At 33.9% G+C, this 26,896-nt stretch overlaps 1 protein-coding gene across 28 annotated transcripts in view; it reads left to right on the top strand.

Annotated features, from left to right (window-relative positions):
• The window catches only part of Adgrl3 (adhesion G protein-coupled receptor L3), a 773,708-nt gene that overhangs the window by 623,565 nt on the left and 123,247 nt on the right, over nucleotides 1-26,896 (top strand). For 26 of the 28 annotated variants that reach the window (XM_021730674.3, XM_040292372.2, XM_078021326.1 and 23 more), the window contains 4 exons: nucleotides 11,846-12,029; nucleotides 12,910-13,032; nucleotides 17,070-17,278; nucleotides 18,061-18,237. In XM_021730674.3, coding sequence (XP_021586349.1) covers nucleotides 11,846-12,029; nucleotides 12,910-13,032; nucleotides 17,070-17,278; nucleotides 18,061-18,237 — 693 coding nt within the window. The remainder of the gene's footprint in view (nucleotides 1-11,845; nucleotides 12,030-12,909; nucleotides 13,033-17,069; nucleotides 17,279-18,060; nucleotides 18,238-26,896) is intronic. The other 2 variants (XM_078021330.1, XM_040292363.2) reach the window with 1 other exon arrangement.

Below are 26,896 nucleotides of genomic sequence, written 5' to 3' on the forward strand. Positions count from 1 at the left end.
AAAGAAAATAATCAACCAGGCAATGGAAGTAATAAAAATAAAATGGCAGAGATACCGTGCAAAGAATTTTTTTTTAAGTCGTGATTAGAAGTAACTCTTAATTTACATAGTGTGGATCAGAGAAGACAGTGAAACTAAGTCCTAGCCCTCTGGGCTCAGCCTTGCTCTACCTAGACAAAGAGTATTCCAGATCACCCTGGGAAAAGGTGTTTGAGGGAACAGTTGTTGGAGAGTCTGGGAATAAAAGAAGATCAACATGTCTAAAGCAACGGGTTGAAGGAGAACATAGTAGTAGGAAGGCTAAGGAAAAGACATAAGATTCTGAATGCCATTGAAATACTTTAAACAGGTCATACAGCAGTGTTTTTGTAAGATGAGTTCGGATGTTAACTTAATTTTCTTCTGACATCCATTCTTACAGTTTCAGCTAGTACCTTTAGTCAATTCTCAAAAAAAATAGTTAATCAATTATTTTATACACTTGCAGATTATTTCATTAATCCATTCCATCCATATTTTAAAAAGGCAAATCTGACCATTACTGTTCACTACTCAAAGACTATCTGTTTTGCCTTTTCAGAAAAAAAAAAAAAAGTCCATGTTTTGCACTATAGTGTTGAGTGCCTGACTTCTCTGGCTAATCCCTCACACCTTTAACAGTAAATCCTGTCCTTCATCCTTGGATCCTACACTATCAAACCACAGGGGCACTTGCAGATCAGGCCTCTGTGTCTTTGTAGTCACAGTACTTTTTTGCTTGGGTTAATTCTACATTCCCTTTTCTTTCTCCTTCCCTTCATTGCAGTAACCTTGTCTTATCTGTCAACACCCACTTCACATGTCAATTACTCTAAGGAAGCATTCTTTGTCCCACTCTGTCTGGTTGAATGCCCTCTTATGTGAACTTATAACACTCTCAGTTTCCTTCTGTGGCAGCAATTATCGAGCTGCATTTTAATGTCTCTTTCTTCTTCTATCACTGAGCTCCTTGGAAGGAAATATTGCCACTTTTATTTGTGTGTCCTCAGGACCTTTTAAATTGTACTTAGCGTACATGAAATGATCTTACCAGGTCAGTTGAAGCTCTTTCCCATTTTTGCAGTCCACACTGCAGCAGAAATCTTGACACCCGACATTATCTCTCCTTTCATTCTCCCTTAAATTCACCTTATTGGGCCTTTACCCTCACCACTGAAAGGATACTTGTTGAGATTATTAATGATTTGAAACTGCTAAACCAATAGTCAGTGTTCAAATTATGTTACTGGACCAATCAGAAACACTGAACACAGCTGATCACTTCTTCTTCCTTGGTAGACTCTCCTGAACATAACTCACTTGATTTTTCCTCTCAGGGAATCAGCACTTATTTCAAGTCTCCCGTGCAGGTTACTCCTTTTCTCTCCAAACCATTAAGCTTGCAGGGTCGCCTAGCACAAAGTTTAGTCCACTACTCTGTACTATCATTACTTGGGTGATCTCCTTGATTTAAATAAGTACCTCCTGTATGCCTGTGGTTCACAAATGTTGTCTCCTGCAAGACCACTCTCTTGAAGCCTAAAATTAATTTTTCAGCCAACTTCTCGACATTTTGTCATTTAACAGACACCTCAAATTTTCCGTGTCTGTACTGAATTCTTGATCTTCACCGTCTCAGTGGATGTGGCTAAGCCCTACTTCTACTTTTTTTCTTTTACCTTATTCCCAAAACATATGCCTTTTGAAGGTTTGTGTGTTCCCCCTTGAGGACTTTCATTCACCTTATTCCTTCTGTTTGGAATGGTTTTCCTCCAGATATCTACAAGGATAATTCACTCAACTCCTTTGTCTGTTGAATTGTTACCTTTTCAGTGAGGTAGATCATACTGTTGAAAATCACTAACCACCCTCTACCCCAATATGCCCCTGATTCTAGATCCCCTCATCCAGTCTGTTTTCATTTTAATTTACATGACATTTTGCATCTTCTAACCTTATGTACCTTATTTGTTTCCCTTGCCAATTCTGTTCTAGGATGCTTTTTTCCCCTTCTCTGGATTACTTAGGATATATCCCAAGCATATAGAAGAATGTGATCACCTATTAAATGCTCCAGAAATGTTTGTTGAATGGATAAATGTCCTGCTTTTAGTAAATGATACATGAAATGGAATGGTTTGTTCCTCTGAACAGTCTTTCTTTGGTTTTTCTTTTTATTTTACATTATTCTACCTTTAGGAAGGGTTGAGGTGAGGAGGGAAACTTAAGGTATTATGAGTTCAAGAAGTAGAACTTTGTGGATGCTTTTATGATTGTTATTATTTTATTATTGTTATTATTATTTGTTCTGTATGCTGAACCCAGGGCCTGGCATATGCTGAGCACATACTCTTTTAGTGAGCTGTACTCCAATCCCTAATTTTAAAACAGATGGAAAACTTTTCTTTGTCTTCTATTTTACCATGTTAACTAGTGAAACCCTTTCATCGCATTGTTCAATGTTCTTTCTTCACTTTTATCTCAGTTCTTAGTGGTTCTATGCCGTCAATTATTTTCCACCTATTAAATTTTTATGGATAATGTTAGATATACCAAGGATTTCTATAAGCCTATTTTAATTTATGATGCCTACACCATGTCAAGAACAGACCTCTTGTGCAAGCTTCTGGCCTATCTCTACCTTTCTAATTGATGTCATTGAGATTCTTTGCATTCAAAATAAAGTGAACGTGAGTTCCACATGTTCTGTCGGTCTTCTCCTAATACATACACATACACTAGCATTTTAAGAATAAAAAATTGTTCCTTTTCCTTTATGCCCATTTTAAATGAGTACTTCATCTTTGCCCACCAAACTTTCTGTACATTGCAACAATCTTTATTTTTCTCACCAACTTTAATTAATCAGCAAATCATTTAAAATGTATTTGAAATTTTTGTTTTTCTTTATTGCTAGAGCCAGAATGCATGGATTTGAAACCTGATTCTACACCATGTTAACTAATTAGCTTTTTGCAACTTTTATAATGTATATTACTTCTCACTTTAAATTTTTCAGGGACATCTTGTTGCCTTTTTTAATTCCTTCAGATTCCCTATTCCCTTTTACCTCTATGATTATAAGTACATACTATACCTCTTGACTCTGATCAGAATTGAATTTCAACTTGAACTTTGTATATTTAGGGATTCTTTCTCATACAGAACTTGTCCCTGGCTTTATTATTATAACCATGGTCATGTTGGGTTTACTTAATTACTTAATTATCTGGCCTCACTATATTACCACATTGAGGGAAGGGAGAACATCTCTGTCTACCTGCATTGAACCTGACTAGCACATTGAAGGTGTTCAATTAATATTTGTTGAATGAATATTAAGTTATCAAGAAGGTAGAGTTAAGTTTATAGCTCTATGTAGTTCCTGTGATACGGTACAGATTTCAATGACAGCTTTCAAACTACATTTTAAAAGCAATAGTTTGATAAAAGCAATACTTTTTAAATAATAAGGGATCTCAGAGGTTGAGTCTTTTCTAAGGAATTTTAGTTTCATCTTGTTCTTCTGTTAAAGGTCCTTATTACTATATTAAGGTCAGTTGTGTTATATGATCTAATTTTAATTAAGACTTGAAAATGCCAATACTTCACTGTAATATAAAAGGGAGTTCAGAGATTAGTAGTTTTTATATGCTTAATAATATTAAATGACAGTGCTTATAAAATGAACCTTAGGTTTATTGATCAGATGTGTAAATATCAGTCACTCAACCTGACTTCTAATAAAACACCTACAAGTTATAAACTGTTTTGAAGACTTTTTGAACATTCGACCTTTAAGTTTTTGATTTGAATCAATATCTAAATCCAGATTGGAGTACAAAATGCCCTATTTGATAATGATTTAAAGCTTTTGCTCTGTTTTATTTTATTCTCAACTAATAAACTTTATAGCAAAGAATACTTGAAGAAAACTTCTGTTATTCTTTTTAAATTATTAATTAATGTAAGCCATATTTATGCATTTGTGTTTGTGTGTATGTGTGTGTTTTGAAAACTGCATCCTTAGCTGATTTCCTCCCTGTGTGAACATTGTAGAGTGTACTTATACAAACTAGGAGGACTCAGATACTACTTGGTGATATAATCTTAAGGAACCACATGGTATATGTGATCTGTTGTTGACCCAAATGCTGCTGTGTGGCACATGACCACATATATGGTCAGAAAGCAGGAGGTAAAAGCAAAGAAGACCTGAAGATATATTCCTCTTCCTCAACATATCCTGAGACATGAAGAAAAATTTTAAAACATAACTATAAACTTACTAGAGCAAAACCTGTTGTCCAGTATGATTATGTGTATTGATAAAAATGTTACATTTATCTGGGCATGGTGGTGCATACCTGTAATCAGCGGCTCAGGAGGCTGAGGCAGAAGAATTACAAATTCATGACCAGCCTTAGCAACATAGGGAAGCCCTAAGCACTCATTGAGATCTTGTGTCAAAATGTTAAAAAATAAAATAAAGGGCTGGCTCAGTGGTAAAGCCCCTGGGTTAAATCTCTAATACCAAAATGGGTGAGGGGGGTGAGATGTTGCATTCAGGAGGACATATGGAAAAACAAGGATGTTGAAGTAAAGAGTAAAATATAATTTATATTACTAGGCAGTTTTTCAAAAGTATGCCAGCAATTTATTAGTTTGATCTTTTTATACATATGATATAATTGCTCCTAACTTGCCTATTATGTCTCTTAGCTTCCAATTTCCTCTTCAGGTTTAGGGAAAGTATATTCACCCTTTAGTGCTCAACTCAAAAGCAAATGCCATTCATTGACCTCCCTAGGAAGAATCCATTCCCTTAGGTACCACATGATGTGGGTTTGTACTTCTACTTTGGGTTTACCTCCTTCCTTGGAGCACAGGAAAATTAAAGATAAAAACTCCATTTTTGTTTTCTTTTCATTTCTAACCTCATCTTACAGTGCCTTCCTTAGTCCTTCTCACACCATACGCATTTAGTAAAATTTTATTGAATTATGGTGAAAATTAACTGTTATATTCTGGTACATACAGTTTTTTTTTTAATATGTTGTTAGGCATAGTGGTTTATGTTCCTTGCAGTAACTGGTTCAAATTTTCCTCATTGCAGCTCCTATTCTCTTCATTCCTTCTATTCCAGTCTTCCTACTTTCCCTCCATGGTGACATCTGAACATTTTATTCTCCCACTTTTGGGAGACATGGCAAAATGTTATAGAAATCAAAGAGATGTTTTCTGTTTTCTTATTGTATATAAGGTCATTAAGAATTTTATAATAAAAGTAAGTTGTGCTTTGATAGTGAGAATTAATGAGTTCTGCAAATGTACCGAGACATTTACTGTGGGAAAACACAAATGAACACTCTCTCTCCCCAAGCACATCAAGTCTAGTGAAAACACCCAGACACAAAATATGGATCATTCTATTAAAGATAAATAATCACTAAAATGGGAGCCTACTATGGTCTGGGTGTCTCCCTATTATTCATATGTTCAAGTTTACTACCAAGTGTGGTGGTGTTGGGAGGTGGAACATCGGGCACTGACCTGGTCACAAGGGCAGAATCTTCATGAATGGGACTTACGAAGATGCCTGAGACAGCGTGTTTCTCTTACATCTTGTGAGGCAACAAAGAGTGAGATCTCCCTAAACTCTGAATCTGCTGGTGCCTTGACCTTGTACTTCATAGTCCCAAGAATTATGAAAAATCAACATACATTGTTTGTGAATTAGCCAGGCTGAGGTATTTTTTTATTGCAGCCCAAACAAACTGACACAGAGACTTTTGTGTTCTTAAATCTCCAAACTGAGAACAAGTCAGGAAATATGGCTAGTTAATAGGTTTTATTTTTTGTAGTTCCTTTCTGCTCTTATAAAACCAACCTCTTCAGATATTTATTTTTCCTGCTGGTATGAAATTGGAAAAATTTGAACTTAACTATGAATTTTCATTGAATGGCAAATTATTCAACAAAAAGTCATTAACAATGTTTTTGGTCCTTGTAAATGAGGCAGAATCCCCACCCTCATAAAGATTGCCTTCAATCCAGAGAGGGTTATAAAAAGGTCAAAAACATATGAGATACCTTTAGAGAGTAATATATGTTGCAAAGAAAATAAAACAGGTAAGAGATTTCAGGGTAGGGAGGTTTCTCTAATAATGGATGCTGTCTCATCCATTTAGGTCTAAAACCTGAATGAAGTCATGATTAAAAAGCTTATCTTCAGAAAAATGCTGTGGTGCTTGTATTATTTCACAGCTCATTACTTGTATTGAGTTATTTATTGTTGTGGCTTTCAAGTGAGGAAGAAGGGCAACTAAATTCCTCAGGCGATTCTTCTGCCTTTCCTCCAGTTGGAGATTTACTGCTCACTTGGGTAAGAAGTGTCATTGATGTGCTTCTCAGCAATGATTCTTTGTGGTACTCTTTCTAAGGAATTTTAGTCTGTTGCACAAACTTATCCTCTTGGAATAATTACAAAAGTTGCCATTGCAAGAATATGTAGCCATTTTCCTCCCAAAGCTTTTCATAGTAATTACAACAAATGAGTGAATTTTCCCTTCTAAAATAAACAAAACCTGATCCAGACTTGGTGGCGCATAGCTATAATCCTATGGACTTGGGAGGCAGAGGCAGTAGGATTGCAAATTCCAGGTCAATCTCCACAACGTGAGACCTTTTACAAAAAAATATAAAATGGTCATGGATGTGTCTCAGCAGGGGACCACCCTTGGGTTAAATGCCCAGTACCTCAAAATAAATACAATTCATAAAGTGTGATTATAAAATGTTCTTAACAAACACACCACAGTTATACCAAATGAATTAAACAATTCAAATGACTTTGCCTAAGGTCTGCATTTAATGATAAGCATTCTAACACTGTTGTATAATGTTAATACGTGTTTAGAAGGATATGCTTCGTCCATGATCCCCATGTGCCCTCTAAATGATTTCTGAATCTTTCTGATTTATACGTGATTTTTTTTTTTTTGAGATAGCTTAATGTACTTAAAGGCTAGAAGGCAAACTATGTAATGAGCTGGGGAATATCTATCACTATCCACTCTGAATTTAAAATATGATAAGCCTTTATTTCTCGAATGGTTCACATATTGTTGAAAACATAATTTATCATAAAGCACATAAATTTATCATAAATTTACTGGCAGAAGTAGAATGTAAATTTCCAGTGTTCATATCTTATTTAGTTTCAAGTGCTCTAAAAAGGATAAACAACTTAGTTAATATTTAGTTTCTGATAAGGATAGTGCTGATTAAATTTACTTCAAAAAATTTTAGATTATTTTAATATGTACAAGTTAAAATCATCAGGTGATTTTTTTTTCCCTCCTGGATTGAGGCATTGTGATGGCAATATAAAGTTCCATAAGATAAATACAGGACCAGCCTTATTTTCTTCCATCTTATAACAAAATTTTAGATCAGAAAAAAATTTAAGGCAGAAAACAGAAATGAGTTAAAACTGTTGGGCCTTAAAGTGATCTTCTCATATCTGCTCTAAATTTAATAAAATTAATTGCACCTTTATCATTTAACTTAAGGTTGCAATACATTTAAGCTTTTATTTGTATAACCAAATAAAATGGAAATCAACCTCGTTTTAAAGACAAAAAAAAAAATGTGACCAGATGTCATCATTTATAATAAAATAACAAATACATAAATGTTCAAGAAAATCAAATCTGGTTATTATTTATCATTGAGGAGCTGTGAGTATTAATTAAAGTCAATTAGACTTTCATTTAGTGGGCAACAGAGACACACGAGCCACTTTTAGAAAGCTTAAGGTATTTGCATTCATTAGAGAATTAAGATGGACCCTAAGTTAGTTCAAGCCTCTATTCTTCTGTTCTCAAAACTTCAGCTATGTAATCGCTTTGGTAATTAAGTTGTGTCAGGGGTCAAATTTGAAGACTGCTTTGTACAAGAGTAGTTCTTTACAAATATCATTGTTCGATTATCAGATATGATTTGTGCTTATTTAGTGATGACACCTGTGAAGATGCCGCACACTGGACTATGATGTCAAGTGAAAGTAAAGACTGCATCTTGAGCACTTATATAAGCCAGGCACCCTTTTACATTGATTGTATTATCACTGTATTATAGATGAAGTACAGAGAAATTAAGTAACTTGTCCAATATCACATAGCTGGACAAGAAGCAGAGTCCAGGTACAACTTCCATGGATGCATTTCTAAATCCCACACTCTGATTGTAGCTATTGATCTTTGTGCTAACACATCCTTGCAATTATATTTAAACAATCATGGCTAGGTGTTTTTTAAGAAGGCTAAATGAATTTTCAAGTTATCTCAAAACCCATTAAATCTTAGATGTTAGACCACATTTTAATGTTGTGTCTTTAACAAATTTGGAAATTATTTAACCTTTAATATAAATTTCATTGAAAGCTTTTTTACAATCAGTGCTCTATTGGGGAGGACATAATAGTTGAGAATGTATTCAGATTTTTTTTTTAACTATGAACCTTATACTTTTTCAGCTGCAAACCTAAGATAAGTAATAGCTTTGTGAAACTTAGATACCTTAATAAGTTGGTGCATTTGATTCATTGGTATCAGTTGACAGGCACAATTTTTTTGTTTTTGTTTTTTCAAGATAAAGCAGCTTGTTGTTAACAGGTTCCTGAGTTTGCTTATCAGTTCTTACAGGTTGTACTTTATTTTTGTTGTTTGTCTTTTTTTTTTTTTTTTTAATGGAAGCTTTTGGGTTTCTCATATAGAGATCATGTCATCTACAAACAGAGATGATTTCACTTCCTCACTTCCAATTTGGAGAGCTCTTATTTCCTATTTGTTGACCGACCCAATACCTCAAGTACCATGTTACCTGGAAGTGGTAAAAGTGGGCATGCCATGCTTACCTGGTTCCTGATCTTAAAGGAAAAGCTCTCACATTTTCATGGTTGACAATGATGTTCGCTAAGGGCTTTTCATATATGGCTTTTACTATATTTAAGTAGGTTTCTTTTATTCCTTGTTTGTTGTTTTCCTCATGAAAAAGTGCCAAATTTTGTCAGAATTTTTTTACTCATCTTTTGAAACAATTGTGTGATATATTCTATTCTGCTAACACAGCATATCACATTTATTGATTTTAAATATTGAATTATATCATTTTATGTTAACTATATCATTTTAAATGTTAAACTCTATCATTTAATCCCAGAGATAATCATGTGTGCTAATAATTGTATGATCCTTTCAATACACTGTTAGGTTTGATTTGCTGGTATTTCATTGAGGAATTATGCATCTGTATTTTTCATATGGCCTGTAGTTTTCTTTTTGGAGGTGTCTTTGTATCAAGGTAGTAATGCTATCCTCATAAAATGTATTTAGAAGTGTTTCCTCGTCTTCAAGTTTTCAGGCGAGTTTGAGAAGAATTGGTGATAATTCTCCTTTAAATGTTTTCTGTAATTCGCCAGTGAAGCCATCAGTTCCTGGGCTTTTTGAGAAGTTTTTGATTTCTGGTTCAGTCTCCATTCTAGTCCATTAAGACTTTCTTTGTTTCATCATTTCATCTTGGAACAAATTATTTAGAACATTGTTGGAGAACACTGTTGAAGTTGACCATATTTTTTATTTTCCTCTTTTATCATTTCACCATTTATAAACTAAATAAAAACAAGAAAGGGCAGAACAGAAATGCTTATCCTCAATGAAATTCCCTGATTTAAAATTTCAATTAATAAATGGAAGAATATTTAATAATCACAAAGATTATTAGCCGGGCGCAGTGGCACATGCCTGTAATCCCAGTGACTCTGGAGGCTGAGGCAAGAGGATCAGGAGTTCAAAGCCACCCTCAGCAAAAAGCAAGGCACTAAGCAACTCAGTGAGACCCTGTCTCTAAATAAAAACAAAATAGCGCTGGGGATGTGGCTCAGTTGTCGAGTGCCCCTGAGTTCAATCCTCAGTTTTTTAAAAAAAAGATTATTAGCAGCTAAAATAGCTTTCCATTTTAAAAAAAAAAGAGAGATAATTCTTGTTGCATGGAGCCCCGGGGCGGGGGGGGGGGGGTTCAGAGCATTGCTAATGAATTCAGAGAATCATTTGATGACATAAGAAAATACTTCTTTGCACTCAAGAGGGTGATGGCTTTAGAAAGCATCTAAATTGTGTGTGTGTGTGTGTGTGTGTGTGTGTGTGTGTGTGTGTGTGTGTGTGTGTGTGTAGAGAGATTTTTCTATCTGGCATCTCTTTTTTGACATAGCCTGTTTGGCCCTACCCCTACGAGAACTTCCTGGAAAGCAGATAGTTTTGCTTTGATTCAGAAATACTTTTGTTTGATTACTAGGTCATGCTTTAAACCCAGAACAAATGACAGAGCTAAGCACACTATGTGAAAGTGTTCAGTCTTTGAATAAATGGCGGATGTTTTTGGTTTGTTAGTGTGATGCAAAGTCTTCAAGTTGTGATTCAGACTCTTTGACTCAAAAGTCCAATAATGTTGATTTTGGGCCAGAACTTGGAGTAGCTGGGAAAATATCAAGAAAAACAACTTTTATCAAAAGGCAAATTAGTTTTTAAAGCGGGTGTTAATTGGCAGCCTAGGTGTTTCATTATGAAGCTGAATTTTTAACAGTTGTTACTTGGTTACTATGAAAACAGCAGCCAGAGGAAAACTCTGCAGTGTAAAGGATATGTCTCCATCTCGCCCAATCCCTCTGCCAAGGTGTCAATAACGTGAGTCCCGTTTTAAAACACTTACATGCAGCCTAGAAACTATGTCTGTGTTGGCTGTTTATTTAACTTTATTTCTGGATTAGAGGCATATTTTATAGTGAATAGGTTCAGAGATGATCACTTTCAAACTGCAGGTGTTATATTTTTCTATTTTGCAAATCTCTGGGTTTGAATGAGATTCAAGACCTTATTGGGAGAACTGTGTTTTCTTTTTAACCTACAGCATAAAGCAAACCACAGGAGATATGTAAGTTTTAACTATAGAGATGATTCTTTGGGATGAAGCAAGGAGAAATGTGGTGCTTCTCTTTCCATATGGATGAACCCACTGCTGATTAGAACAAAAAACAAAAAACACTTGAGATCCATTGGTATAGTGAAATCAGACTGTTTATTCCCCTCCCTAATAGTAAACAGCCTGAAGAAGATTTCTCTCCATACATCCATAACCCTGGTATTATGTATGTTTTGATATTTACTCCATTCTGACATTTTACTAGCTGACTAATAAAAAAGAAAGAAAGAAAGAAAGAAAGAAAGAAAGAAAGAAAGAAAGAAAGAAAGAAAGAAAGAAAGAAAGAAAGAAAGAAAGAAGAAAAGAAAGGTGTTTGTTCTGTGAGTCTTTAACCTCTAGGAAGGAATTCCTATACTGTCATGTCTATAGTCATCCTTTCCATCTTGGTTGTGGTCAGTCTCCACTTTTACGGTGATCTTTAGGGGAAAAAAAAACCTATCTGTTTGAATTACTTGTAAACAGTTCCCCCAGCCAGATCATTTAATTATGTGATCACAGTGTTATTGAAACCTGTGATGTTGATTTTGTGGAGCAAGTATGACTCTATTTGTTGTCCTTCAAAGCAAGAAACAGGTTTTTCTCTTGTCTTGCAAAGTCTCAGAGAGGGTTTTACAGAAAAAAAAAAATAATGAATGCTTCTGCTGCAGCATGTCACAGGGGAGGCTGGGACAATAGTGAGCTCATTCGCACCGCTGATCCTTGCTTGCTGGGCAGCATGTTCACCTGGATTTCTGACAGCTATGTGGGTTCACTAGAGACCTCTGTCATTCTGTCCCTCCTCTCATAGGCAATGGTCGAGACAGTTAACAACCTCCTTCAGCCACAAGCTTTGAATGCTTGGAGAGACCTGACTACAAGTGATCAACTACGTGCAGCCACCATGCTGCTTGACACCGTGGAGGAGAGTGCCTTTGTGCTGGCTGATAACCTTTTGAAGACTGACATTGTCAGGGAGAACACAGACAATATTCGTAAGTGGCCTTTGTTATACAGAATGTCCAGAGACCCTTGTATAACAGGAAAGGGAAGAGAAAAAATTATACCAGGCACCCCAGATATAAATGACACTTTATTTCAATAGAGATAAGTTGTTCTTTCACTCAGATGAAAAGAGTGTCAACCTTTCAGGTTAATCAGGTTGAAAGTCCTGTATGTTAAACTCTTAGGACATTCTGATATGGGATATATGGGATATATCATTCTAGGATGGCTTACAGTGAGGTCTGTTCATTTTCAGAATTTTTACATATGTATTTATCTATGCATGCTTTGTAATATTTAGTATTTTTTCTCCTAATGCACAAGTATAGGTCATTTCTACATGTGAATTAGATGCTCTAAAAAGTCATGTGATTAAAGATGATAAACTGATAATTATATTATCTGGCTTATAAAGAGTATACATCTGTTTTTATTGTGGTTTAAAACATAACTGATGATTTTATATCAGGACATTTAATAAATCTGTTTTATATTTATTAATTTTAAAGAGAGATCAATAATGATTTGACATGACAGTTCCAATATGAGGATTTTTATTTAATTCATAAAACAAAGATAGTATTTTGAAAATTAATCAAAGGCCAATGACAAAGTAATAAGATTTAGGTTTGAATTTTAAAATTTAGACTAATATATTATGGATACATTTGTAGTATTTACATGATTTTTCAAGTTTTTATTTGCTTTATGTTGAAAAAAATGAAATCACTGATAATATATTTTCTTAAAGATTGAACTTCTTTAACATGAAAAATAGAACAAGAACTCAGTGTTCTGATTATAGAAATATTCTTGTAACTTTGTCATGTTTCTCAATGTATGTGTTGGATATCTCTTTGTTATTAATAGAACTAGAAGTTGCAAGGCTGAGCACAGAAGGAAACTTAGAAGACCTAAAATTTCCAGAAAATATGGCCCATGGAAGCACTATCCAGCTTTCTGCAAATACTTTAAAGCAGAATGGCCGCAATGGTAAATTAGAGGTTTTTTTTTTTTTTTTTTATGCTTAATAGTATTGAACTTGCATCAATTCATTGCTTCTTGGCTTGGAATATAAGATCCACTAACTGAGACATCTCTCTCTCTCTCTCCTTATATCTTTTTCATTCTCCTGCTTTTCTTCTCCTTCTTATCTACTGTACCATCAATATGACAATACTATTTATTCTGCAGAATTCTATTGTCAGATTTGGAAATTCTTCCATTGCTTTTCAGTTGTGAGAAACTTGGATATGAGGAAAATTATGAACCCCCAAACCCAGATGATCTGATTATTCTTCCACAGATTTATCTTTGTAATATTTTCCATTTAATTTTACTTGTAATTTTTAAAGTACATATATTTTTTTTCATTCAATATCTTTTTGAGAATTTCTGTACTTTTTCTTTGCAAAGCATCAGAAAATTTAAATGTAAAGAGATACTTAGGAGCAATGGAACTGGTATATATAGGTCAGCCTAGCTTACTGCTAGATTGAATTCAGTGAAAAAAAACTAAAATTCAATAAATAAGTAATTTTATAGAGAAAGTACATCCCAATTTTTACCAATCTTAAAATTTTAAAATCATGTTTTTGCTAAGACAGGGAGATCTTTTAACCTGTGATATAACAGGGGGTGGGGAGAAGGGTGACTTCAGGCCATAGCAACATATTGCGGGTGAATGGTTTTTAAAAAATAGATCATGTTAAACATTATCAAGAAAAATTATATTTGTTGTCATCAGAATCAAATGCTTTATTAGTGCTAGAAGTCTTAGAAGACCGAACTAATATATTACTATTATGTTGCTCATTGGACTAAAGAGATTTTTTGAAGCGACAATAAGATTGTATACAATCAAGTTTAATTCCTGAGTAATTCCTGAGTTATCCTGTAACTGTTTTCTCTGCTTTTGCTCCTGTCCTCAATAATCATTTTCTGTTGAGAAGGGGTCCTTCCAGAAACAGAAATCTGACCAGTTCGTCTTGGGTAACACTTAGAATGAAATCACATGACTTTACTGGACCCACCACAAGCTTCTTGGTCCACTTCTTCCCTACCTCATTTGTCCCAGTTCATGCCTATCTTAGCATACCCTCTGTGATCCAAGTAAACCCAGTCTTATTTCTGTTTCTCACACATACTGCTCAGGATCCTACATCAGGTTTTTGTGCGGGTTCTTTTCTTTCTTCTTAAAATGTAATTTTTTGTGTGATAGCAGCCTCTCCATCATTCACTTCTTAAAAAAATCTTACCTCTTTAGGGAAAATCCTCCTCATGTCCTCTAAGGTAGATCACTCTTTCTCAATCACTCTTTTCCCATTAGCCATGTTTATGCCAATGCTTCTCCATAGCATTTGTTCTTTTGCCATTATAAGAAATGATGTTAGTATTAATATTATTTTTTTACTGCCTGCTTAATGTCTGACTCTCCCTCTAGGCAGTAAACTCCATGAGAACAGGGACTTCATTTATTCTTATTACTGATATAATCCTACTACTTTAAACCATGCCTGGCACTTCAGTGTGCTCACCAAGGACACATTGAGTAAATGTGTGAACCTTCAGACACAAAGCAAATGAGGACTGAAATATGTCGCAGTAGTCATAATTAGATGCGATGGTAACTGGACATCAAACCATAAGTGAAAATTGGGATGAATTATCAATTGATCATAAGACAATTAAAATAAAAATTTATAATATTAAGCTTTTGCCTTTCAAAAATCGGCACTTATAAAATCTAAAGGGAAAGAGCTAAAATTATTCTGTTGTAAGAGACAGCAAATTCTTAGTGAATTACTAGTATTTATATAGTACTATGTTGACATATAAAGATTAAATAAGATCTCCTTCCTTGTGTAGCTCTCATTATAATCTCTTTGCTGGGTTATTGAAAGGAAAAAGAGTCCCATGATATATGTCTCAGAAAACAGGCTGACAACAGCCTGTACCACAGCACAGAATCTACTATGAGATGTCTCTGCTGCCACATTTGGGGAACAGTAACAGAACTGCTGCTGCTGCTGTTGCTGCTATTTCTGCTCTTCCTCCTGCTTTTTGTATCACTAGCTCTTCATCTACAGAATGAGAATACAGCATCTGTTTAGATGCAGCTAGCTGAGAGGTGCCCAGAACAACCTCTTTGCAAGGCAAGACAGGAAGGCAAATATATGTAAATTTTGCATCTATAAATCCCTAAGCATAACACATTTCTCAAACATGGGAGTACAGATTGGATGTTAGACAGCCACCCCTCTTTATATTATAGAGGTTTTTTTTTTTTTTTTTTTTTTTGGTCTGTCATTCCATTCAACTGAATTCTCTCTTTCTCTACTTAACTGGAAGATTCAGAAATGGGGACTGTGATTTCCTCATCTCTGTAGCCACAGTGGTTGGACAGTGCCTGTCTCTTGGTGAACTGATATGCCTGTATACTGGATTAAGTAACACACAGGACTTGAGTCCCTGCCCCTTTTCCCCACCCAAGGAAATGATACCTAAAAGTATAGGTAAAGTTTTGGTATCCTTAAAAAAAATTGCAATTGAGATGTAGATAGCAAATTAGCATGTAATAAAATACACAAACTTTTAGTGTTTAGCTTAAGGAATTTGACCATCGTATATAACTCTGTAAAGTCACATAAAATAAAAAATAAATTTCTTTCTATTACCCAAAATATTCCCTGGTGTTTCTTACCACTCTTTTTATTTTCTGTGCCTACCTAATGAACCTTTCTTCTCATTATTATTTTACAGACACAATTGTCCTATTCTTAGATTTCATATAATCACATATTTTATACATATGTACTTTTTTCTCTCTGGATTCTGTAACTCAATAAGATATTTTTGACATTTTTGTCATTATGTCCTATAGTTTGTTCTTTTTGTCGGGGGTAGTACTGGGGATTGAACTCAGGAGCACTCAACCACTGAGCCACATCCCCAGCCCGGTTGTGTATTTTATTTAGAGGCAGGGTCTCACTGAATTGCTTAGCGCCTTGCTTTTTGCTGAGACTGGCTTTGAACCCAAGATCCTTTGCCTCTGCCTCCCAAGCTGCTAGGATTACAGGCAATGTGCTACCGCGTTCATTATTGATGCATAGTAGATTCTATTATCATATGGGGCTTTTATGAATAAGAATTCTGTATTAAAGTTTCCTTATACAAATTTTCTTCTTTATGAATATATGCTTTCACTTACTAGGAAGAGAATATATATGTTGACCTTTAAAAGAAATTGCCATTTTTCTTTGTAATCAAACATTTTAACACACCCAGCAGCAATGTACAAGATTTCCAATTGCTCCACATCCTTACTAACATTATTGTGGTGAATCTCTATTAAAAATTCTAGTTGGAAAGAAATGCTACCTCAAAATTTTAATTTCTATTTCCCTAATTACCAATGACACAGATCATTTTTCATATGTATCCTGGTCTTTCACTTATTTTTAAGAATTTATTTATGACTTTTTTCCATTTTAAAATGTTCTTTATTATTTAATTGTTGACTAGCAGAAATGCTTTATATTTACATGAGTCCTATCTTTTTCCTTCATTTGTGCTTTGCTTTTCATTTTCTTGATATGTTTTGATAGATTCAAATTTTAAAATTTGATACAGTTCTGTTTACCATTTTGTGATTTTTGTCATTTTTAATCTAATCTAAGTCATTTTCCCTTTCTCAAAGTTAAAATGTATCATCCTATATTTTGTTTTAGAGGCTTTATGGTCATGCTTTTATGCTTAGGTCTATAATCCATCTAAAATTCAGTTTTGAATATGGAGTAAAATAGAATTGAGTTCATTTTTTAAAAATACTGATATGTAGTTATTTGTGTAGAATTTGACTTTCCTTTTCTCGTGAATGATTTGAAATTTTGGTGCCAAGCAAATAAATGCTTGATTTTTTAAATTGTTTGTAAAGATTTGATTGGTGTCTAATTAGAATTAATTTAACTACAATGTACAAACTCATCAGTGTTTTTTTCCCAACATGTACACATTTCCATTTACTTCAGGAGAGATCAGAGTGGCCTTTGTCCTTTATAACAACTTGGGTCCTTATTTGTCCACGGAGAATGCCAGTATGAAGTTGGGCACAGAAGCTATGTCTACAAATCATTCCGTTATTGTCAATTCACCTGTTATTACAGCAGCAATAAACAAAGAGTTCAGTAATAAGGTTTATTTGGCTGATCCTGTGGTGTTTACTGTTAAACATATCAAGGTAAGAACGTTAAGATTAATTATCCACATTTTCCATGTTCAATATAACTTGAATATTAAATTCATTTTCTATTAATATCTTTCTATTATATAACATAATACAATTCATTATCAGCAAGATATGGTAGTGCTGTTTTTTTGTTGGAGGAGAATAAGTAGATCATAGCTACTCTTTCGAGAAAAACAGAAAATAATGTTTGTGTAAGATGATGGATATGTTTTGTCTTCTCTACAATAGTAATCTTTTTACTATTATATGAATTCAATAACATCATATTGTATACCTTAAATGTACAACATAAGATTTTTTTAAAATGAGCTAGCCATACATTAAAAGAAACCGTAGAGCCATATGATGTTGTAAGTAATTATGTCTTTGTGTGAAGATAGTTTTGCGTATATAAAAAAAATTGTAAAAAAAAAGTTGTAAATTCAACAAATATTTCTAAAGAGCATCCTTTTAGAAGTTTATTGTTCCTAGCAATTTACTTCTTTACTATGAAATTGACATTAATTGATATGATTCAGAAATATTGATATTAATATTATTAATAATAATCATTTAAAGAACATTTAACCTCTAATAAGATAGAATAAATCACAGACATTCAATTTTTCTTAGAACTGATGAGTCCCACTTCATATGAAAACATTGGTTGATATCACTACAAGAATTGGAACGGAGTATGAGACTGTGTAATATATGAATAAAATGCTTACCTAATTTATATGATCATCAAGTAGTTATTAACTTTTTTGACTTTTTTTTTTTTTTTGCCATAGCAGTCGGAGGAAAATTTCAACCCTAACTGTTCATTTTGGAGCTACTCCAAGCGCACAATGACAGGTTATTGGTCAACTCAAGGCTGTCGGCTTCTGACAACAAACAAGACACATACTACTTGCTCTTGTAACCACCTAACCAATTTTGCAGTACTTATGGCACATGTGGAAGTTAAGGTAAGATATATGTCTTGCAACACAAATCCTTTAGCATGCAATAAGTTTTCTAACTATAAAAAAATCCTAAGTATATGAGCCAGTCTCACTTCAGTATCTCTCCACTTTTATCGTAATTCTGTCCATAAACTCTTTTTCTTTTTAATTTTTTTAAATTCAATTGTGAGAATTGAACCCAGGGCTCCCACATGCTAGGCAAACACTCTGCTTACTGAGCTACATTCTCAATTTATCCAGAAACTCTGGCATTCAGGTCATATCCTATTAGATGTTTCAAAGAACTGGTTCTCTTTTCCTATTACTAATATAATTCATAAAATTGAAATGTGCTTAATAAATGTTCTCTAGTCTCCTGATTTTCATTTTGTGTAATAAAACAAAGAAGCATAGGTTCACAAACAGGTCAAGATAAGACCCGAGGTCCAGAGATTAACAGAGTTGTTTTAGGAAGCTGGGATTGGATAGGTTGTAGAGTAAAAGGCTATGCATAGGATTTAGTTCTGTTAAAGTGCCTCCTGGGAAAGCAACTAATGAGCATAATATATACAGAGCATGGTAATACAGAAGGATTGACAAATTCTAACAGTGAAATGGGTTATGCTTATTCAAGATGATGCTAACCTTAGGAAAAATCTAGATGACAAGGTAGTTTCCACAGTCAGACACGTGGTTAAGGGCTATATCAATTTCTTCCTCATATGAGTGGTTTTCATATATGGAGACCGATCAGAGATGGAGACTGTAAGCTTGTAAGGAAAAGAATGGCTAAAAGGGTTTGAGGGTATCAAACCAAACAGGAGAACTGTAAAGGGAAGAGATGTAGTACAAAAAGCACAAAACAGTTCAATGACTCAGTGGTAGGTAAAATTACTTTTGAAACATTCAGCTTACGGAAATTTACATTGTTGGAAACTTCTGTTTTTGTTCTAAGCAAGATACTTCAAGAGTAATCGAGAATGCTAATACCTTGCTTCCGTCATTAGAATAGTTTAGGAACTAGGGTTGACTTGGATCCCAGTATAAGTGCAACCAATAATTAGAGCTGAAAAAAAGCTAGATTATATAAATTGTGTGACATAATAAATGGATGATTTTCTAGGGTTTCAAATAAGATGGCCATTGAGAAGCATACTTTTTTTTTTCTGAAACATTTAAAGAATCATAGACTAAACAATTACACTTAAAATCTGAAAATGTAGCTTACTTTATTTTCTAAAAAAAATTTTAATGAATTAAATACAGTTTAAAATATATCAGTTATGATTTTTTAAAATTATTAGTCTTATGTAAATTATAAAAGGTGGCCATTAGAACTGCCATTGATATTTTTTGGGGGGTAGGGTAAAATAAAGCATGAGAATTTTATGCAAAATTTAAAGCTTCAATTTTTATAGCATCTTACAGTATACTATCATTGTCCTAATTATTTGATATACATTGCATTATAGAAGGAAAATGACTTCTTAAAACCTTGGATTGGCTTTGGCAAAGATGACAGTCTTTTATGCAATTAACAAAATTTTCATTATATAAGTTAAGGTTACTTAGCTGTTCAACTGTAGTAAATGATATTTTCAAGGCATTTGTCAATATAGATTGAATGAAATATGAAATAACATGCATTTTTAATCATACTTGTCGGGTTAGCATGTATTTGTTTAGAATGTATTTCTTAGAGTATAATAATTTGGAAAACAAGATAAATGTTGCCTTCAAGAGGTTGACAGGGTTGTTTTTGTTTTGTTTTGTTATGAGACATAAGCAAATAGCTACATCATAATAAGGTAACCATAAGAATGAAGTTTGTACAATCTACTGTGAGGAAATTGAGTATGTAAAGTCAGGAATTTTTTTTAGATTGTGGGTGATGATTTACAAAATGTGTAATAAGAGATTAATGAATTAGCCAGAAAAGTTGTGAAGGCTATTTCAATCAGAGACAACAGTATGAATGGAAACTGAAGATGTTACATGTCATGGTGTGGAGAGCATGGTACAAAGACTTTAGGGTTAATGTACCATAGGTACAGTGTGGATGGCTAGCAGTTGGTGATGAACTGAAGAGTTGGGCAGGACTATGGCATGAAAGGCCTCAAATAGAAACCCAAATGGGCCCGACATCTGTAAATTCAGAGTAGGAGTCTGAATTGATGCTCACATATCACATGTATGGTATGTCTAAACATTATAAGTAATAAATAAAGCTCTAAAAGACGAAATATATCCTGACCTAACACAACATAACTTTATATTGACTGAAGACACAATCTGAATTTAGAATTCTCAGAATCTCCCAAGTTCTGCTTCTGAGCATGGCCATGTATGGCAAGCCTCTGGCTCCCACTCAATGGTTCTCCCTGCCTCCTCAAAAGTATGATGCCCCAGCAAGGGCTGTCTTTCCAGGGTCTCAGAGTGTACTGGTGGTGTGAGTCTTTGCTGTTACTTTATAGGCAATTAAGAAACAATATTTAGCTAGATGTGGTGGCACAGAGCTGGCAAACAGTAAGAGGCTGAGGCAGGAGAAATGCAAATTTGAGGCCAACCTCCATAATTTAATGAGACTGTTTCAAAATAAAAATGATTGGTGATGTGCTCAGTGGCAGTGCACCATGGGGTTCAATCTTTGTTGTCACAAAGGCAAAAAATAAGGAAGGAAGGAAGGAAGGAAGGAAGGAAGGAAGGAAGGAAGGAAGGAAAGGAGGGAGGAAGACAGAGAGGGAGGGAGGGAACAATTAGTAGATTTCTAAACAAAAATAGCACTGACTTACTTTGTACTTTCCATAGATTATACCCAATACTCTGTGGATGATGGATGTGAAAACTATTAGATTGCCTCTGTTGTGACAGTTATTTCACTAGTCTTGGTAAAGGAAGTCCTAAACTAAGGTTGTCATGGTAGCCATGAAGAGGATTTATATTTAAAAGATAGGTAGGACATAAAAATACAAAATCTATATAATCCTTGATTTATAGAGTGTGATAGATGAGCTAGCAACAAGAAGCTACATACTTGTGAATTCCCATCACCCTGATATCAATGAAAAGAGAGGAAATATTAATGTTCAACATACTTTAAAAATTGAAAACTGTGACAAAGTTGTTATTTACCTTATGTCACTGACACAAATCAGTTCATCCAAAAATTTTTTTTTGTTGTTGTCTAGAATTTAGAAAGAGAGGGTGTGGGCACCCCAGAGGGAAACCACATACACATCCAGTTAGCAACATAAAAGCAAAATGATCTCAGCTGTGTCAGCAGAGTTCAAATGATATTCTTCAAAGGGGTATAAACCTCCTTTTGTCAAAACATCACAAATTGATCTAGTTTAGCAAGATTGACTATACTGACAAATGATGGACTTAAATTTGGAATGTGTTCATCTGGTTCTAGAATTCTATATTTCAACTTACAGAATAAACTCAGAAAAAAAAATGGATCAAATTTGAGGCAACTAATACCTTTTTTCTTTTTTTTGGTAAAGCTCATTGCATATTAACTGCTCCCCCAACCCATTATAGAAGAATCATGACCTTGACCACTATTGTGTGTCAACAAGACATAAAACAAATGGAAATCAATATTTTCCTATATCGGTCAATCGCACAGTATAAAATGAGTCTTAAATTTCTTATATCACAATCTCTTTTGATTGCCTGAGTCAGTCCCATTTTGTTGTCCCCATAACTTAGTTTTTTCACTTTAATGATCAAAAACAGAAAACAGGAAATAAGGAGACTGATCATCACTAGAAATCTAAAATGAAACACACCAACCAAATTTACATTAGACTAATGTCTACAATAGACATTTAATTTATTCACACATAATGAGAAATACAGCAGCCAGTTGGAACAGATACTTATATCTACTAGTTGTCACTTTCTAAATCCACAGGAGAATCTGTAAAGGAAACAAAATGATATTGGAGAATTTTGCTTGATGAATTTAGAAAGAAGTAGCTGAATAATTTTGACAATGATTGACATGAAACTGTGGTGCCCTATTGCATTCATCTTCCTACAGGGCTTTACCTGTGTCTGAATTGCCCTTATCCATCTATCTATCATGTGTGCTATTGCTACTCTTCAATCAGCCCTTCCTTCATTCTTTTAGCCACATTTTTGAGCACTAAGATAACCATCATAAAGAATATTGACTTATTGCCTAATATGCAGCAGGATCTCAATAAATCTAACTTCCTCCTTCCTGTTTGTGTGATATATTATTAGATTCCAGCAATTCTGTTGGAAACTTCTGGCCCTCAAGGACTCACATTTTTGAGCAGGAGTAGGGCTGGGAAGAAGAGCAGAGAAACGAAGATGCAGCTGCAGACATAATTTTGATAATTATTGAGGCCTACGCTGTGATTTAGGGATGTAATAGAGGATGATCTTTCTGAGGCAGGAGTGCTTAGAAAGGGTTTATCACAAAAGTGTCCTGTTCTGAAGGATGAGTGGGATAGACTGAGTAAGGCAATGTGTGGAGAATGTGAGTGGGCCACATTTTTGCAGCACTTTCTTCCCTTGTCTTGGTACACTACTTTTTCTTGTTTCTTTCCTTCCTTGTTAATGAGTCTTCCATAGTTTCCTTTGCTGGTCTCCTGTTCCATGACATCTTGTGTCTCTCTAGCCTAAGGTATAATTCTAAATATCTCTTTTTTCTCCCTAGGTGATCTTCTTTAGTCGTATGGCTCTAAATATACTTTTATGGTTCACAGATTTCTATCTCCATTTCTTAACTCTAGACTCACAGATTTAACTATAATTGGATATGACTACAGGTGTTCTAGACTTAGGTTGTAATTATATACCAATAAAGCCATCATAAATTAATATATCATAAGTCAAAAGTGCATTTAGTGCACCTAACCAACCCATCAGCATAACTCCTCCTTGCCTACCTCAGATATGATCAGAATATTTATGTTATCCTATATCTGGGCAAAATTGCACAACACAAAGCCCATTTTGTAATAAAATATCAACTATCTTATGCAATTTATTGAATACTATTGTGAAAGTGAAAAGCAGATTGGATGTATGTATTCAGGAGACAGAGATGGGTGTTTTGTAGATATGATGACAGAAGAAAGCAAAGCACAATATCCAAAAGACACTGGTAATACAATAAATTGGTACGATATTGGTTTTTTACTCTCATGATCACATGACTGAAAGCTGCAGCTCCATGCAATCCCTGGCATAGAGAGTTGATATCATACCACAGGTTGCTACATATGATTCAAAATTTGCAGTACAGTTTCTACCAATTATATCTTGCTTTTGCTCCATCATCATAAAACTGTTGTAAGCTGCACCATGGTACACTGGGGACCAGCTGTACTTAGACGTCTGTAATAAGTTTTAGCACTTTAGGACCACACCTTGGTATTTTCCCATTGGAGTCTTCTTCATCTTAGTGAATGGCTGCTTTGTCCTTCCAGTGCTCCAGTCCTGTACCATAGAGTACCTTTGATTCGTCTCTTCTCACTAATATTGCACACTCAGTCCCATTTGCATATACTGTCAGATCCAGAATCTGACCTCTTCTCAGCATCTTCATCTCTGTCAGCTACTTTCCAGACCCTATCATCTCCCCTTTACTTTGTTGCTTTAGCCTCTTAATGGGTTCTCTGCTTCCCTCCATCTCCCTCTTAAGTCTATTCTCGGAATGGTTGCCAAAGAGATACTTTTAAAAATGTGAGTTGGATCTCATTAGTTCTCTGACTTATTCTCAAAAATCACATTGTGTAAATGCTTTAAGATGCAAGACTGATATTTTATATCTTTGAATCAGTCTCCTTTGACTTCTTATCTCAGCAGGAGCAAAATCTCAAACCCTGGCCCAGATCCCTTGACCTCCTCTCCTACTACTGTTCCCCTTGATCACCCAGCCCCAGCCTGTGCATGGACACACCAGGTGTGCTCTGAGTAAACCTGGAGTCTCCCTTCTCCCAACCCCTACAGATACTCACATGGCAAACTTCCTGGCCTCCTTCAAGTTTAGCACAGTCACCTTCCTGATGAGAATATCCCTGCCCTCCTGTTTTAAATTTCAGATTATCCTGTCTGCACAAAAATAGGGAGTGAAGCAAACCAGGTCCTTTGCTTTAGTGAGTTTGTATTTTATCAAGGGAGAGATGTGTTAAGACATACTGTTGAATGGGATGCTGAGAGATTTTAGTTAGGTTAGTTCAGGAATGTAAGAAAAGGAAGGGGATACTTCCACCCATTGATTCAAGTTTGTTATGAGAATTACGTATTAATACTGAAGTGTTCTTAGTTTTCTATTTTTTTTTCTACAAGGAGGGGAGTAGATTTTTATGGATTTTGTTTTATTTTCTAAATTTGAAAGTTTTGTCATTATTTGTTCAAAATCTTTGATTTAGCATCAGACATCTAAATAAGATAATATTAACATTTTTTTTCAGTGAATTAGAACTCTCAAACTATATGGTAGACCAATGTAAATGTTTTAAATTAAATACATTGTTTACCTGTTCCTAAATATGTGCTTCAAACTAAATTAAAATGTAAACAGATTAAAACACATATAGAATGAATGCTTAATTTCTTAAAATGCATGTATTTTAATTTATTATGGATATTCCATATCAAAGATCAAGTATATTTTGAAGATTTTTTTTAAAAAGTGCATGACAATTAACTGCCAAAAATTAGATTTGAACTATTTAATGATGTTTTTCATTGGCAATATTTTTTCAATAAACCACCTAATTATTAGAATTGGATATGTGAAAGCTGTTACATAAAATATCAGTTGGTCATTTCATGGTACTTAAATAAGCATTGAAGGTTTTTCATATTCTATCAATAATGAGTAATCTTCCTATATAAAAGAGGATTAATTATTGTTTTAATTTTTTTCTATCTCTTGGTTATGTTTACATAGCAGTTTATAATTTGGAATTAGGAAAGAACTTAGGAAAAACTGAATTTTTTTTGGATAATGGACATTTCTGTTGATATAAGGAAAAACTAATCAAAGCTTCATTTCAATTATGTCTAAAATATTAAAATTTATGAAACTATAGCTAATTTCCATTTGAAAAACAGTGAAGCTTTTTATCAAAGTCAAGTATAAAATCATCTTATAATCTTCTATTATTTCATTTGTTTTCTTTTATCCATTCATACATTCCATAGATTAACCATACTTTCTGCCTCTTGCTTTATATGTGGGAAATATTATTCTTAATATTTCTAAATGTTATCATTTTCCAGTCTATATTTTCAGAAATCTCTACAATTGTTCAAAGTTAAACATTTGGGAATGTTCTTGACACATAATCAGTAAACAGTTAAAGGCAGTTTTCTTTTCATTTGCTTTTAAATCACTTGGTATGCTTCTCTTATAAGTTACATTATATAATCATATACTGCAACAAATTTACCTTCTCCATACCATGAGTTCTCTTCTTAAGGACAGTCTTTTATTCTAATTTGCATCTCCAATGCTTTACACATGTAAAAAATAAGAAGTCTTGAGTGAGTGAAAAGAATCTATTATGAAAAAAAACAGGGTAGATGGTTTGTGACCTTTTAAATGTCTAAGAGTTATCTTGTCTTGCTTTTTCTTCATTCTTGTTTTTAAATGTTTGTAAGATTAATAAGGTTGATGTTATAAGTATTTTTTTGTTTGATCAGAAACTACAAAACGAACTGCTGTGAGTAGTTCTCTCTAAATATTCAATTATGCTAGAATCCAAAGGATTTGTCTTTATCTATTTGTAACTTTTGAAAATTTCTCCATAAACCCCAAGGTTGGGAAGCAGCTGGTTGAGTGCTTTTGAGTTCTCTTCACTTTTGTGTGAGGAAACAGTTTATTGTCTTCTCTTTTAGACACAAACGTAAATATTACAAAAACTTAGGTAATGTGACTTTATAATAAAAACTATTATAGTATTTGTGGTATTTAAAACATCCATTAAACTAAAAAAAAAGTTGGTAAGAATATAGAATAGTGATTATTAGAGGTTGGAAGGGTTTAAACTAAATCCAGTTTCAAACTAATTGAATTAACATTTGAACTGTGGTTTCGTAGAGCACTGTAAAAATACTTAAGAAAGGGTCTTGTAGTTTGCGTTACTAGCTCTTCCCTACACTAAAATTTTAGTTCTTTAGGAAATTAAAAAAAAAAAAAAGTATGCCTACTGTCTCCTGTCAGTTCAACTTGACATTGATTTTAATTTTCTTTAAAAGATTTTACTTAGTTTGGTGACTTTTTTTTCTTCTTCTTTTTTAAAGTTTAGTATATCCTCTCATGCCATATCCAGACTTCTCCCTAGTCCAAATAGAGGCATTGATTTAAACCAGTGCATTTTTAAAAATATAGTATTTATTTTAAGCAGTCAAAGTTTGGAAATTTTAGATTTATACCATAGATTTTCTGTGTTGATTACTTTAAGGTTAGAGTTCTCCTTGGCTAAAAGAATACACAGTTTGTTTTATGTTGTATGCCCCTAGAATTGTATATTAAATACTTGATTTTTAAAAGGATATTTTTATGTTTTAAAATCTAAAAAGGAGTTTCTTTAGTAGTTTAGCAAATGGGTTGCATTAGTGAAAAAGAAAGTATTTAATATACGATGCTAAAGGTTACTTACTTCTACTCTCATATTTTTGTGCTCATATTGCA

This window comes from Ictidomys tridecemlineatus, chromosome 9 (assembly GCF_052094955.1).
Source record: "Ictidomys tridecemlineatus isolate mIctTri1 chromosome 9, mIctTri1.hap1, whole genome shotgun sequence".
NCBI lineage: Eukaryota > Metazoa > Chordata > Mammalia > Rodentia > Sciuridae > Ictidomys > Ictidomys tridecemlineatus.